The sequence below is a fragment of the Eretmochelys imbricata genome, chromosome 4 (assembly GCF_965152235.1).
Source record: "Eretmochelys imbricata isolate rEreImb1 chromosome 4, rEreImb1.hap1, whole genome shotgun sequence".
Taxonomy (NCBI): Eukaryota; Metazoa; Chordata; order Testudines; family Cheloniidae; genus Eretmochelys; species Eretmochelys imbricata.
This window is the reverse complement of record NC_135575.1, coordinates 33,595,246-33,609,130: the sequence shown is the minus strand read 5'-3', so window position 1 is coordinate 33,609,130 and position 13,885 is coordinate 33,595,246. Positions and strand designations below refer to the sequence as shown.

The window sequence follows — 13,885 nt, the reverse complement described above, 5'->3', positions numbered from 1 at the left end:
AAGTAGTCTCAGCACATCAGGTGGCAGTCCCAAGGGGGTTTCTGTGACCCAACCTGTCACACTTTTAAATAATTTTTCTTTGGCTTCTTCAAATCCTTTTCAGTTTACTGACCTCTTCCTTGACCCGAGCAAACCAGAATTGCATACATTCTCTTGTTGGCTGTATGTGCTTGGCAAAAATTATTCATCATGAAAGACAAGTTTCTGTAAGACAGACTTTAGAGTGCATTAAATAAATATAAATTTTATTAAAAACACCCACATCTCAGCGTTATCAGGAATGATATAATAATAAACAGCTTTAAAATAACCTGCATTCATTACATTACAATACTTACAGTATTTATAACCATCCTCAGATTTTTATAGACTTACCAAACATTTCATGAAAATGAGTGAAACTAAAGTTTAAAAAAAAAAAAGTAGAACATAAGCATGGAAAACACACACAGAAGTTCATTATCTTAGTGTCAAACTGCTAAAGTTTCCTACACAAGTTAACCACTAGCTTTAGAAGTGAACTTTACACCACTGTGCATCAATCAAGATGAAAAATTCATTCAAGTAAAGTTGACACCACTCAGAAGCATCTTCAAGTATGGCTATAGTCAACCTGATAATCCTATACACGCAATTTTATGTCTGCTTTTTCATTCATTCTGAGGCAGGGTTCTGTACACCTAAATTACAGTTCAGGTATTTACAATACATAATTGAATCCCCAACTAAGCTTCCTGCTATTGTTTGCCAGCAGTTTGGCAAATGACAGTGAATGGTATATTAACCAAACATCAACTATGGATGGCATGATGGATATGATTCAAATAAAAAAAATCAAGAGATTAAATTTAATGATTTAATTAACCTAATACATAAGGAAATTATAGTTAAGGTTTTAAAAACTTAAAACTCCTGTTTCAATGAAAACAAACATTTTTTTTAAAAATTTTGTATTTATAGTGGTTAAAGCCACATATTAAGAATTTCAAAAATTGCCAGAATATAAATATTTGACCAATAAAACCAAAAGGCCTCCTTTTATTGAATAGAATTAGTTTGTAATTCTGCTAGACAACATGTGTTTAGATCAATCTTACAGTATATTGCACAACAAATATCTAAGTGATGGAGGTTTGCTTGTTTAGGGAAGCCCTCATACAGACTGTACCTTTTTAAAAAAAATTATTTTATTCATTACAGTATCCCAGAAGCCTTGTTTAGAGAGCGATTTGAAACACTCTAGCAAACGGTCACTTGCCAAACCTCTGCCTTACAATTTTCCCTTTAATTAGCTCAGTGCATTCTACTTTCTTTGTTTGAAATAGGCAAAACAAGTCTAAAACTTTTAAACACTTTCATTACAATAAAAAGAGCTAACAAATTTACAAAATTAGTTTGTTACATCAATACATATACAAGTAAAAGTAGAAGAGGGATTCAAAAGAGAAGAGTTAAATCCCTGAAAAAAATAAAAAACCCCCACAAGAATAATATATTTATTAACCTACAACAGCTTACATACACACAGGTGACATGTTGGCATAAGGAGAACAGGAGCTGAAATATCCCTGAATTTTTAGGAAAAAAAAAAAAAAAAGCTTGAAGTTCAAGTTATACTTGCTAAAATATCAAGTACTGAGAAAAAAGGTATTTTTTTCAAAGGCTATGGGAGGTGGGGGAGGTGGTATACAATATTATAAACTTTCACTCTCAGTTCAATATCCTATTGCCAAACTAGTGTTGAGGTATATGACAAGTAGGAACATCACTCAAATCTTTTAATGTATTTTTAGCTCACATTATGATATATTTGTAGCAGGCTGAGTAGCACCATGATGTGAATTCAGCTTCAAACCCAAATATATATCTGTGTGTGTGTGTGTGTATATATACATATATATATACACACAAATTTTTACAGTACTAAAATACTAAAGCATTGCATTAAAAAAGGTTTTGTTTACAATTTAATTTACTATACAACTTTTGCTTTTTTTTTATAGAAATTAATGATTTAAAACCACCACAGCAAGCCAGCTGCCTTTTCCCCTCCATTTAATCAATGGAATCACACAGAACTAACCCTTCTTCATTAATTTTATGTAGGCATCAGTCTGCTCAATCTTCCTGGAAAAGAGGACACTTGCACTGAGAAATGACATACACCACAATTTACATAATTATCAACACAAAAACAATCTGCCATTCAATTATCTGAAGAAGCATACAGATCTTTTAGAAATAGCAGAAACCTTAGCTAACTAGTTGTAGAATCTGTCACATGCTGCCAATTATTACCTGTGGTTACTATAAAATTCTCTCCTTAAAACTGTACTCATTTGAGCAATAAACTTGTCATAATAATTGTAAAAAACTGTTACAATATAGCTGTGAGAGATGAGCACCAGTAAAATATGTGTTGTGTACTAAAGTATTCCCTTGTATCCAGTAAACCCCATTTCTACTGTAACTGACTTATTAAAAATGGATATGTAGCCCACCAGCAGATGTATGGCTAAAGCCAAAAGTATTTAAAAGCTTTTTTAAAAAAAATTCTTTGCATTTTAAAATCAAAGTAAACGTTCTTTCTTTCTTTTAACGTCTTAGTACCTTAGCACTGTTCAAGTTGCCAAGCTTAGGTAGACAAAGTGCTTCTGAAACACTATTTAAAAAAAATATCTCTCTCTATATATATTATTGTCCCTTAACCAGGACTTGACTGGATGAGCAAAATCCAGAGGTCTTTAATTCCCATAGGTTAAAAAGTAAGCGTGTTTTAGTAACAGGCAAATTTGATACAAACATGAATGAAAAGGTCCCCCCTGTTGTTCAAGGATATTTGAATACACCATTAACATTTTAAACTATTATAAAGGCATTAACTGTTCAACGGTTATAATAAAGACACCATTTTCTTAGATAGCACCATGTTTTAGAATATCCAAACAAATTCAGTGTTTTGCTGTCTATTCATTATGTTCTATATGTATCTATTTTGTTAAATAAAATCAAGAGACTATTAAGATTACAGTAAAAACTGCATGTTAAAAAGCCATAATTCCAGTATTTCAGTACATCATAGATTCAGCACCAGATGGTATTTTAAGATTCCTTCTGTTGTAATACTACAGTATTTTAATTTTTTGCTCCTGTTTCATGACTATGCAAAGTCGATATTATTAAAAGTGGTCACAGATGTGCAAAACTAAGGAAAAAAGTTACATTTGCAGATTCTCTCTTCCAATAATGGAGCCAGTGTTTTTTAATGTAAATTGTGAAACACTTTTTTTTTTTTTTTTTTTTGCATAGGATGCTTTGGTCTTGTTTCCACATGCCATCTGTGACCACTTACAAGTCAGTGGAAAATAAGTGCGGTGGTAAGATTACCTCTTTTTGCTGGTGTGCCGAGGTTTTTCCACTGACAAGTCTAATGAAAATACTGTTTCTTTCCCTGCCCACCCCTCCCTGCAACCTAAATGAGAACTATTCTATTGACAACTTGTTTTTTAAAATGAGGTAACCAACAAAGGTGTGAAGTTATATATATCTGTTGTAAGGCCCTGTAACCCGTGTAAAGGCATATGGAGATGTAGTTACTGTGGAGTTTGTGGTGACTGACATAGTCCTTTGTGCAAGAGACTTGACAAAGCGCACGTATGTTGGTTCTGAGGGTTCGTGTGATTCAGTAGGCTCCCGCTTTGATTTTTTGCCATAAGATTTTTGAGGCACGTAATCAGGACCATATTTTTCACACTCCTCTTCTTTTTCTCTTGCCTTCTCAGCCATCTTTGCCTCCCACAGAGCCAGACCGTGTTTTGGCTCATTCATACTCTTATGTTGATAGAAGACAAGTGATATCCTGGTGGGATGGTTCCTGTTGGGATTTTTCAAGGGGGTCGTTGCATGGAGCTCACGTTTTGCACATTCAATGAGAATTGACCCATGAGATGGGGCAACTGCCACTCCTCCAATATCTGCATCCAGAAAGCTGTGCTCGCTATCTGACCAGACATCATCGGGATCCTCTGCTTTTTCTGGATTCAGACTATCAGTTTTATTTAAACCATGTTGGGGAGTAGTCCTATCGTGGTTAAGACCTGGAAGCATATTAGACAACCCATTAGCTGTGTGTGAAGTCATTTCACTATCCTTATTTTGGAGATGTAGTGAATGAGGAGGACCACTGAATATACTTGAAGCTGAGTGGTAATCATGTGCTAGATGTGAAGGTGGATGTAGGGGATGTTCACCATTTTTATTCATGGAAGTATAGTCCACACTTGGATTACTAAAATTAGATTTTAATCTTGAGGCAACATCCATAAAGTGGCTGTCAGCCTCAAGGGTGGAGTAAGGGGAAAAAGACCCTGCGTGGTGTACATTTGGTCTATTGGTGCAATTATTGAAGGAGTCTACCTGCATATTTTGGTTTCCATAATTCAAGTACTTGGGACCAAAACTCTGGTTATTCCCAAGTCTATGCTGGTATAGTGTATGAATGGGTGGCAGACTTAGTTTAGATAAAGGGTCTTGACTCTGATACCTATATAAGTCCAAGTGTTGAGGTTGTGAAGGGTAGGAACCCAAGTAAGAGGGGAGGTTGTCCATAGGCATGTTTCCATTGCATTGGTAAGGTGGATATTGGTTATTTTGACTTAATGATCCTGAATAAGGGTTCATAGGATTGGAAGAATTCAAATAAGACCCTGAAGGCTGTGATGAGGTTCTATAAAGGTTCATGGGGTTGGACCCTCCATAGAGATCTGAAGTGTATGAAGAGCTTGGATGAGCATTGGCTGGATTAGGTAGCCTCATGTAAAGATTGGCAGGACCTGAACCAGAGTAAGAGTTGACAGAGTTTGACTGAGGGCTGTTAGCGAGAGTATGCTGTTGCTGTTGTTGTAGCATGGCTGGTCCTGAAAGACGTAAAAGATCTGCAGACGTGAAAAGAAAAAAAAAATTTTACATTGACTCTAGATGAAAATATCAAAGCAATTTCCATTAAATTTCTCACAGATTAACAGAAAGATCCCTTTCACACAAATCAAAAACACAGTTCCTCTTACAAAAAGAAAAGGAGTACTTGTGGCACTTTAGAGACTAACCAATTTATTTGAGCATAAGCTTTCGTGAGCTACAGCTCACTTCATTGGATGCAACAGTTGCTCTTACAGTTGACTAAACACTTCTACTTTTCCAAGTTTCTGGCAAGGTGATATGTGAAAACTTGGAACAAAATTCATAGTGTGACCTGTCCTAAAGAAGAGTCAAATGCATAAAATCTAAGGGCTAAATTTTCAAAGCAGCCTCTAAAAGGAACCTGCCAGGTTTTAAAAGGTATTTATGGTGCGTAGTGTTGCAGATAAGTGCCTAACTCCCACTGATGTAGAGTTAACACAGAGGGCGTTAGGTACCTATCTGCATCTCTAGACACCTAAATACCTATCAATTCTATGGGCCAGAGAATCAGCGAAATATAGGGCTGGAAGGGACCTCAGGAGACAGGACTAAGTATATCTAGACCATCCCTGACATGTGTTTGTCCAACCTGTTCTTGAAAACCTCCGATGATGAGGATTCCATAACCTTTTTTGGTAACTTATTCCAGAACTTAACTACCCTTATAGTTAGAAAGATTTTCCTACCACCTCACATAAAACTCACTTGCTGCAGATTAAACAGAGAACTTCTTGTCCTATAGTCAGTAGACATGGAGAACAATTGATCACAGTCTTCTTTTTTACAACCCTTAACGTATTTGAAGATTGTTATCAGATCCATCCTCAGTCATCTTCTCTCAATGCTGAATATGCTTAGTCTTTTTACCCTTTCCTCACAGGTTTTTTTTTGCTCTTCTCTGGACTGTCTCCAATTTGTCTACATCTTTCCGAAAGTGTGGCACCCAGAACTGGATGCAGCATTCCAGCTGAGGCCTCACCAGCGCTGAGTAGAGCAGGATAATTACTTTGTATGTCTTACACAGGACACTCCTGTTAATACAGCCCAGAATATTAGCCTGTTTCGCAACTGCATCACACTGTTGACTCATACTCAATTTGTGATCCAGTATAACCTCCAGATCCTTTTCAGCAATACTATTGCCTAGCCAGTTTTTCCCCATTTTGTAGTTGTACATTTGATTTTTCTTTCCTAAGTGAAGTACTTTGCCCTTGTCTTAACTGAATTTCATCCTGTTGATTTCAGACTATTTCTCCTGTTTGTCAAGGCTGTTCTGAATTCTAATCCTGTCCTCCAAGTGCTACCAACCTCTCCCTGCTTGGTGTCATCCGTACATTTTATAAGCATATTCTCCACTCCATTATCCAAGTCATTAATTAAAATATTAACAAGTAATGGACCCAGGACAGACCCCTGTGGGACCCCACTAGGTATGTCCCCCTCCAGTTTGACAGCAAACTACTGATAATTACTCTGAATATGGTATTTCAACCAATTCTGCATCCGCTGTATAGTAATCTAACCTAGATCACATTTCCTTAGTTTGGTTATGAGAATATCACGTGGGACTGTGTCAAAAGCCTTACTAAAATCAAGTTATCATGTCTACTGCTTCCCTCCATCCACTTAGCCAGTTGCCTTGTCAAAGAAGGAAATTAGGTTGGTATGATATGATTTGTTCTTGACAAATCCACGTAGCCTATTACTTATCACCCTATTATCCTCTAGGTACTTACAAACTGATTGTTTAATAATTTGTTCTAGTATCTTTCCTGGTATCAGTTACACTGACTGGTCTATAATTCCTCAGGTCCTCTTTGTTATCCCTTTTAAAGATAGGTACTATGTTTGCCCTTCTCCCGTCCTCTTGGACCTCATCCATCCTCCATAGATTCTCAAAGATAACTGTTAATGGTTCAGAGATTGCTTCAGCTAGTTCCTTAAGTACCGTAGGATGAATTTCATCAGGCCAGGCTGACTTGAATACATCTAACTTACCTAAATATTCTTTAACCTGTTCTTTCCCTGTTCCGTCTTGCATTTCTTTCCCCGTATTAATATTAATTGAGTTAAATTTCTGGTCACAATTTACTTTTTTAGTGAAGATGGAAGCAAAATAGGCATTAAACATCTCAGCCTTCTGGATGTCTTCTGTTATTAGCCTTCCTTTAATTAGAAGACCTACACTTTCCTTTGTCTCTCTCATATTGCTAATATATTTATAGATGCTCTTCTTATTGCCTTTCATGTCCCTTGCTAGATGTAACTCACATTGTGCCTTAGCCTTTCTTACTTGGCTGTACATGCTCATGCTATTCTTTTGTACTCCTTGTTAGTAATTCATCTATGTTTCCATTTTTTGAAGGATTCCTTTTTTATTTTCAGATCATTATAAAGCTCCTAATAGACATGTTAGCCTTTTACTATTCTTCCTATCTCTCCTTTGCATCAGGGTAGTTTGCTGTTGCACTTTTAATATTGTCTCTCAGAGAAACTGCCGGGTCTCCTGAACAGCTTTTTTCCTTAGATTTTCTTTCTATAGGCCCTTATTTCCCAGTTCTCTGAGTTTGTTAAATTCAGCTTTTTTGGTGTCCATTGTCCTTATTCTGCTGCTCTTAAGTTTCCATAGAATCATAAAATCAATCATTTAATTTTCACTCAAATTGTCTTCAACCTTCAGATTCACAACCAATTCCTCACTGTTAGTCAGAACGAAGTCTAAAATGGCTGTGCCCTTGGTTAGTTCCTCCAACTTCTGAAACCAAAAGTTATCCCAATACATTTCATTTTCTGGTTTGCTGTGTTACTTTAACTACTCAGATTTCTGTTGTTAAAAGTCCCCCATTACTACCAGGCCTTATGTTTTGGAGAGTTCCTTTATTTGTTCTAGGAATGCCTCATCCACCTCCTCCTCCTGACTTGGTGGCCTATAGTTAGGCTTGGCAGGATTCAATATAAATCAATTTATGTTGGTAAACATTGATTTCACTTGAAACATTGAAATGGATGGAAAAAAAATATTGATCTGTAACAGTGGGACTGCAGTCTCCCCTGCTTGTGCCTGCAGGGATGGGATGTCACCAGCCCTGTGGCAGCGCAGCGAGCCATCTGCAGCTCCGAAGTCATGGCCTTGCTCGCTCGCTCACTCACCCACCATCCAGGAGCGTCTGAGCCATCCTCGGGGTGGAAATGTTCGTCAGTACGCCATGGCTGGGGGCTTGTCCACCTCATTGCAGTCCTGGCCGGCGGGTCTCTGTTCTGCCAAGTGAGGACTGCAGCCTCCGTCACACCTTGCTCCCCAGTGTCTTGGGCCCCTTGGTCATATAGAGAACCCCCTGCAGCCCCGATGTCTGTGCTGAGAGCCCCCTCCAGGCCTGCTGTCAGTTCTGCCCAAACCCCAGCCCCAACCCTAACTAGGGTGACCAGATGAAACGGACAAAATATCGGGACCCCCATGGGGGAAGCAAAAACAAAAAAAACCAGCCGGAGCGGCCAAAGCCGCAATATCGGGACAAATGGCGTCCCGACCGTCAGGACATGGGACAAAGAACTAAAAATCGGGACAGTCCCAATTTTATCAGGACGTCTGGACACCCTAATCTTAACCCCCATTAATTTCCAAAAACTGTTAAAACAAAAACAAAAATTAATAGTCAAAATTAGAAAAAAAAAAAATCAACTTCTGCCAAGCCTATCTATAATAGACCCCTACAATGATATCACCCTTGGTTTTTATCCCCCTTTTATGTTTACTAGAGACTTTCAAATGGTCTGCCTCTCACCCCTCTTTCCGGACCTCATGGTTTTCTCAAGACTTTTTATAAACTGCCTTCACTTCTATGGTTAATTACTGTTATTAACAAGTATACTGACTAATAGAAGATTCTTGCATTTACCTGCTAATTGTTTTGCATGACCTGCAGCCTCCGAGCTGGCTTGTTTATGGCGTGCTGCTGCAGACTTATCTTTTTCAGTTTTGCTAGAGCTATTCTCCAATGAGGAAAGCTTTTCTGCTGCTGCCTTCTTGGCTTCTAACTTCTTTTGCCTGCATGTCTTAACAGGCTCTGCCAGCATCCTTACTTTGCGCCTAAACGAGCTGAGGACTTGGATGCTGCCATTCTTCTTTTTCTGTTCCTGGCCTTCAGTACTTCCAAACTCATCCACATCAGAGACTTTGTATAATGGGAGTACATGCAGCTGCTCATCTTCTGGCATTTGGCCAGTTTCACGATTGTCTTCTCTGGTTAGTGTGCACACCTGTCCGAAAGGTATGGTAGAAAAACTATCAAAAATTTGCATTATGCTGTCAACTCAGATAACTCTATAATGGCAAGTAGCTGGCCAGTAACATCAGATTGCAAGGCTCTTGACGTAACAGATGTAATGCCAAATAGAGCATCCAATGTGGGGGATCAACTGAATGCAAACCCCCCGCCCCCCTTTTTTTGTGTGTGTAGAAAATTTTGGTAAGCTTTAAATTTTTTTTTTTTTGCTTCTAGATTCAGCATCCAACTCTCTCTCTCCCGCCCCCCACCTTGGCAATATTAAGGGACACTTTATATAAAATGCCTATTTTCCTCACATTCCATATTCCGCCTGGAAGTAAGCAGAATAGCCACGTGTTCCCAAAAAATTAAGTGAATTCTTTGGCCAATGATTCCATGGTCAGGGAACTGAAATGCTAGGCTCCCTGGAACTCTACAGCCAGCAAGATTTTTTCTTAGGGTGTGACACGACAGCTAGCTACATATTGGCAATGCTGTTTAGTATAAAAAAAATCCCATGACATGACATATACTTTCAAAGACCACCCTAAAATTCCAAGGGCAGCGTAACAGTATGGCAGACTCTAGGGCCTTGTACTGGATGCAGGCTCCTTCACTGAGTCAACCGCACGTTAGATGTTTGAATGCCAGATACAGATTCAAGGAACTGCTGCAGAGACATAGCAGTAGGCAGATCTTGTGAACTCCATCCAGGATAAAGAGATGATGGGGGTATCTCTCAAAAGGAATGAGAAACTGCAAGACAGAAAGATCTGCAGGAAAACCAGCCAGTCTTGGGGAGAAACCTCAGGCGGAAGTGTATATTTTGTTAATGTTGTTTTGAAGAAAGTCAAGCCCCAGGAAGGGAGTAAGTTTAGACTTTGTAAAATATTTGGATGTTCTGCTCAGACCATGGTGGGAATAGCACCTGCTTACAGGCACTGATGCACTTACTTCAAATTACAGCAAGCTAGTCTCGATTTTTTTGCATATTTTCACTGACAGCATGCAGTAGATAGAAGTAAGTCATAAACTCTCCTATTCAATGAAGCCAGCTAGTCTTGCTCAGCTATTTCTTTCAGTGTCGAGTTTTGGAGAGAAGCAGAGTTTTGTGGGACAAGAGCAAGGGTTTTATTTAATACTGGCCAAAGAACAGAAATTATGTTTGAGAGGATTTTGACATTTGTTTTTATTCTGATTTGAAATTAAACATGAACATTTTGAATTTTCTGCAAAATAAATCTGAGGGGAAAAAAAATCTTTCCAGCTCAAAATGCTTTGGTTAGAATATAATATGAAATAAAGTTGAAATTTATAATGTAATACAGAATTTTAAAAATTCAAAAAGTGAAAAATCACAATATTTCACTCCAAAAATGTCAAAATGGGAAGTTTTAGCATCATCGTAAATCCCATCCCCCTTTTTTCTCCGAAACGGAATTTTGGAAAATCAACATGATTTCACGAACTGTTTCAATTTCAAACTACATTTTCCAGTGGAAAACTGTTCCACTGAAGTTTTTCAGCCAAATCTATTTTAGATCTTTCTCTAAAGTCTGATTTAAATAAAAAATCCTGTCAGGATTGCACATTTTAGCTCCAGCTACTGATGAACGACTCTTCTTTTAGCAGTTAGCTTTATGTGCAAACTTAATAGAAATATAGATAATGAATTAAATATGAGAAATCAGTGCTGAAACAAGGCAGCTTTATGCAGCACTGACTTACCAATGTACTCCCATTCTGCATATTGTGCAAGTCTCTGTGAGCATGAGCACAAAAATCCAGGCAGGCAGTGACCCCTGAGAATGGACGACCTTCTTTTAAACCAAGACGGCACTCTGGCGCTCTGTGTTCATACTCAATCTGGAACAGAAGTCAAGTAATCACTGAAACTTATCTGGACAGCCCATTACATGGAATTACTACTGAATACCTTACCCTCCTAATATCTTGGCAATGGCAGAGTATAGTTCTTAGAAGTGAACAATTCCAAGAAATTACTTTACGGTAATAAAAATGGGAATACAAGCTCCTCTTTCTTTTCTTGCTACTCAGTTCCACGTTGCCTTCCATTGTTCAAGCGCCATGCTTCTGCCATTATCATATTTGTGTATTTAGCTGACAGTACTTCTCCTTCAAGATTACTTTTCATTTTCCTGCCATTGTCCAGTTTCTTCAGATGATAAAATACAGTATATAGTTTGAATGTCTGGCATGTTGTTAAGTTATAAACACAGGCTCAGAAATATTGAACTACCTAGGAAGAGTGCATTTCCTTGGAAAACTGACTTTCAGTGGGCTGAATGGAGAAGAAGTCAGTGCAGAATTTGACCATTAGATTGTAATTTCTTGGTACATTGACAGCCTTTCACTATATTTGATATAACACAAGCATGATGGTGCTCAAAAATAGACAACGGATAATCAGCATAATATTTTCTATTGTGTTTTCATTACTAATTTTGTGAAATGTTCACACTGAAACCAAAAGTCACACACAATTCTTGGTTTCACATTTTATTAGAAAGTTAGAAGTTCTCAAAAACTTCGCGAAGATTCATGAACCTTTCAGGCGAACATGGGCCCTATTTTGAGTAAATGTATGGACTGGCATTAAAATGTGAAATTTGAGGTTTGGCTTCCACACCAGGAAGAACCTGGCTAGTTTGGTGATTATTTTTATTTTTAATTTGAGATATTTATTTCATTCAAATCTGAAAATCAAAGCAAAGCTTGAGAGATGTGAACCCGTGCAATCTGAAACAAGAGACCGTGGTTGGATTCAAATCTGGATTATAGTGAGGTTAGGGTTCTGGTTCAAGGCCAATACAAAGACAGGGATCATGTTCAGATTCCATGGGGCTGAAGGTGCATGAGATGTTCTTGTAGAATTTCTGCGGGATCTAAATTGGAAAATCCAATAATGGATTTGCCCTGGAACCAAACATGTTGAGACAGGTTTAGATTGGAGTAAATCAGGGAAATCGAACATCTGTCAACTTAGCCAGTGAATAATGCTGAATCTGGAAACCTTAAGGACCTTATCAATCACAGGAGCAAAGCTTTTGCTAGAGTGTTAAACGCTATATAGTGTATTGAGTGAGCAGGATTTAGTCTAAGTAAGAGAAATATTGGCACAAACTGTAAACAATTACTTACAGCAAAGAACATGCACTGGCAAAGTAAAGCAAAGATCAGATTATTTTAGTGACTTTGCCAACTCCTTTTGACCTACCTGGTTGTTATATGCGTCTGGTGCAAGTTTCTTGTAGGTAGGTGCCATTAGAGTTGATAGATTTTGCAAATTGGACTCTAGCTTTTCTTCCTGTTATCAGATGAAATCATTTTAACGTATCATCTAACCACCCACATTACTATACATGCAATCTACCATCTTTAGAAGCTATCGGACACTATGATACCACAGAGATGACAGAAATAAATGCCTAATATGCATTGTAAATGCCTTGTAATTCTTGCTGAGAAAACAGCCCCTTTAAATTTCAGTTATAGTGATCCCTTTTACTGTTTTTAAAAGCACAAAGTATGTCCAGAAATGAGCTTCTATGATCCTTATGAGGAAGCATCATACAATGCTCATCTGATTTATAAGAAAAGATGTACCTTACTCTGTAAAGATTCCACCCAAGCACGAAATAACTAGTTATTACAGTTTTTTCTGGAAAAAAAATTTCCCTTTTAAAAACCTTGAGAGGGAAAAAAGAAAAGAAAAGAAAAGAAAAGAAAAAATAACAGATTGCCCAATCAGCATCACTTTAAGAGTTTTACATACTGAAATCATAACACTTCAACTCAATGAAATTCTCTCTCCATGTAGCAACTTAAAATTATTGGAATACTTCAGACTGAAAAAATAACAGTTTTTGAGCAATCAAGAGTTGTGGGTGTGGCTAGTGTAGAGCAATTTGGGATACAAATGACCACTTACTTTTTGTTTTTGAGAGAGATACAATCTTTCAAAATGAAAGGCTCTTAAAAACATGAAGTGCTCTAATAAATTTAAGTTGCTCCACTAATTTCTCATGCCCAGAATCCTAATTTCAGATCTGTTTCTTAAATTAAAAATACAGGCCTCATTGCAAATGTTTAAAAAGAGCAGCAGATTTACACAGAGAAATGTAATCATTTTTGGAATTTGTATGTTCATGAAAGCAAGTAAAAAGCTATGAAAAATCCATCAGTTTTGGTATGCACTAATTTGGTAAAAAAGTTTGACCTGCCAGTTTCAATTTGAGTTCTGGGTTCACAGGAACCCAAAATCACAGTATGACATTATCAAAAACCTTTCACCGTGTCCCTTTTTTTAGTTGCTATCGAAACCTGGAATCATTATGTTGCTTTCCTTTCCAGCCTACAAGTTACAACTCATAAAATGTCACTTCTTCTCTGAGTCTTTGTGTAGAACCCACGTGTGATGTGTATCACGCTTTCTTTGTTGCCCTCTCATCAAGCATAGGTATTTTATAATAGAGGGAAAAAGATGGTCAAAGGTTACAACTGTCTCAGAGATTCTAACATTTTTAATAGAATATCAAATGTGCTAACATAATCCACAGGCCATGTGATGCCTGCTAGATCTAGGCATAAAAATGTCACATGAACAGATGGTTTAAAAAAAAGTTTTAAAAATTCCATGA

At 37.5% G+C, this 13,885-nt stretch overlaps 1 protein-coding gene across 2 annotated transcripts in view; it reads right to left on the bottom strand.

The window, feature by feature from the left end:
• Positions 1–224: 224 nt before the first annotated feature.
• TET2 (tet methylcytosine dioxygenase 2) overlaps positions 225–13,885 on the bottom strand; it is an 83,032-nt gene continuing 69,371 nt past the window's right edge. Inside the window, exons 7-10 of one of the 2 annotated variants that reach the window (XM_077815094.1) lie at positions 12,463–12,552; positions 10,953–11,090; positions 8,856–9,216; positions 225–4,934 (exon numbers count right to left, since the gene is read on the bottom strand). In XM_077815094.1, the coding sequence (XP_077671220.1) occupies positions 3,538–4,934; positions 8,856–9,216; positions 10,953–11,090; positions 12,463–12,552 (1,986 nt within the window). In that variant the 3' untranslated portion in view covers positions 225–3,537. The remainder of the gene's footprint in view (positions 4,935–8,855; positions 9,217–10,952; positions 11,091–12,462; positions 12,553–13,885) is intronic. The other variant, XM_077815095.1, reaches the window with a different exon arrangement.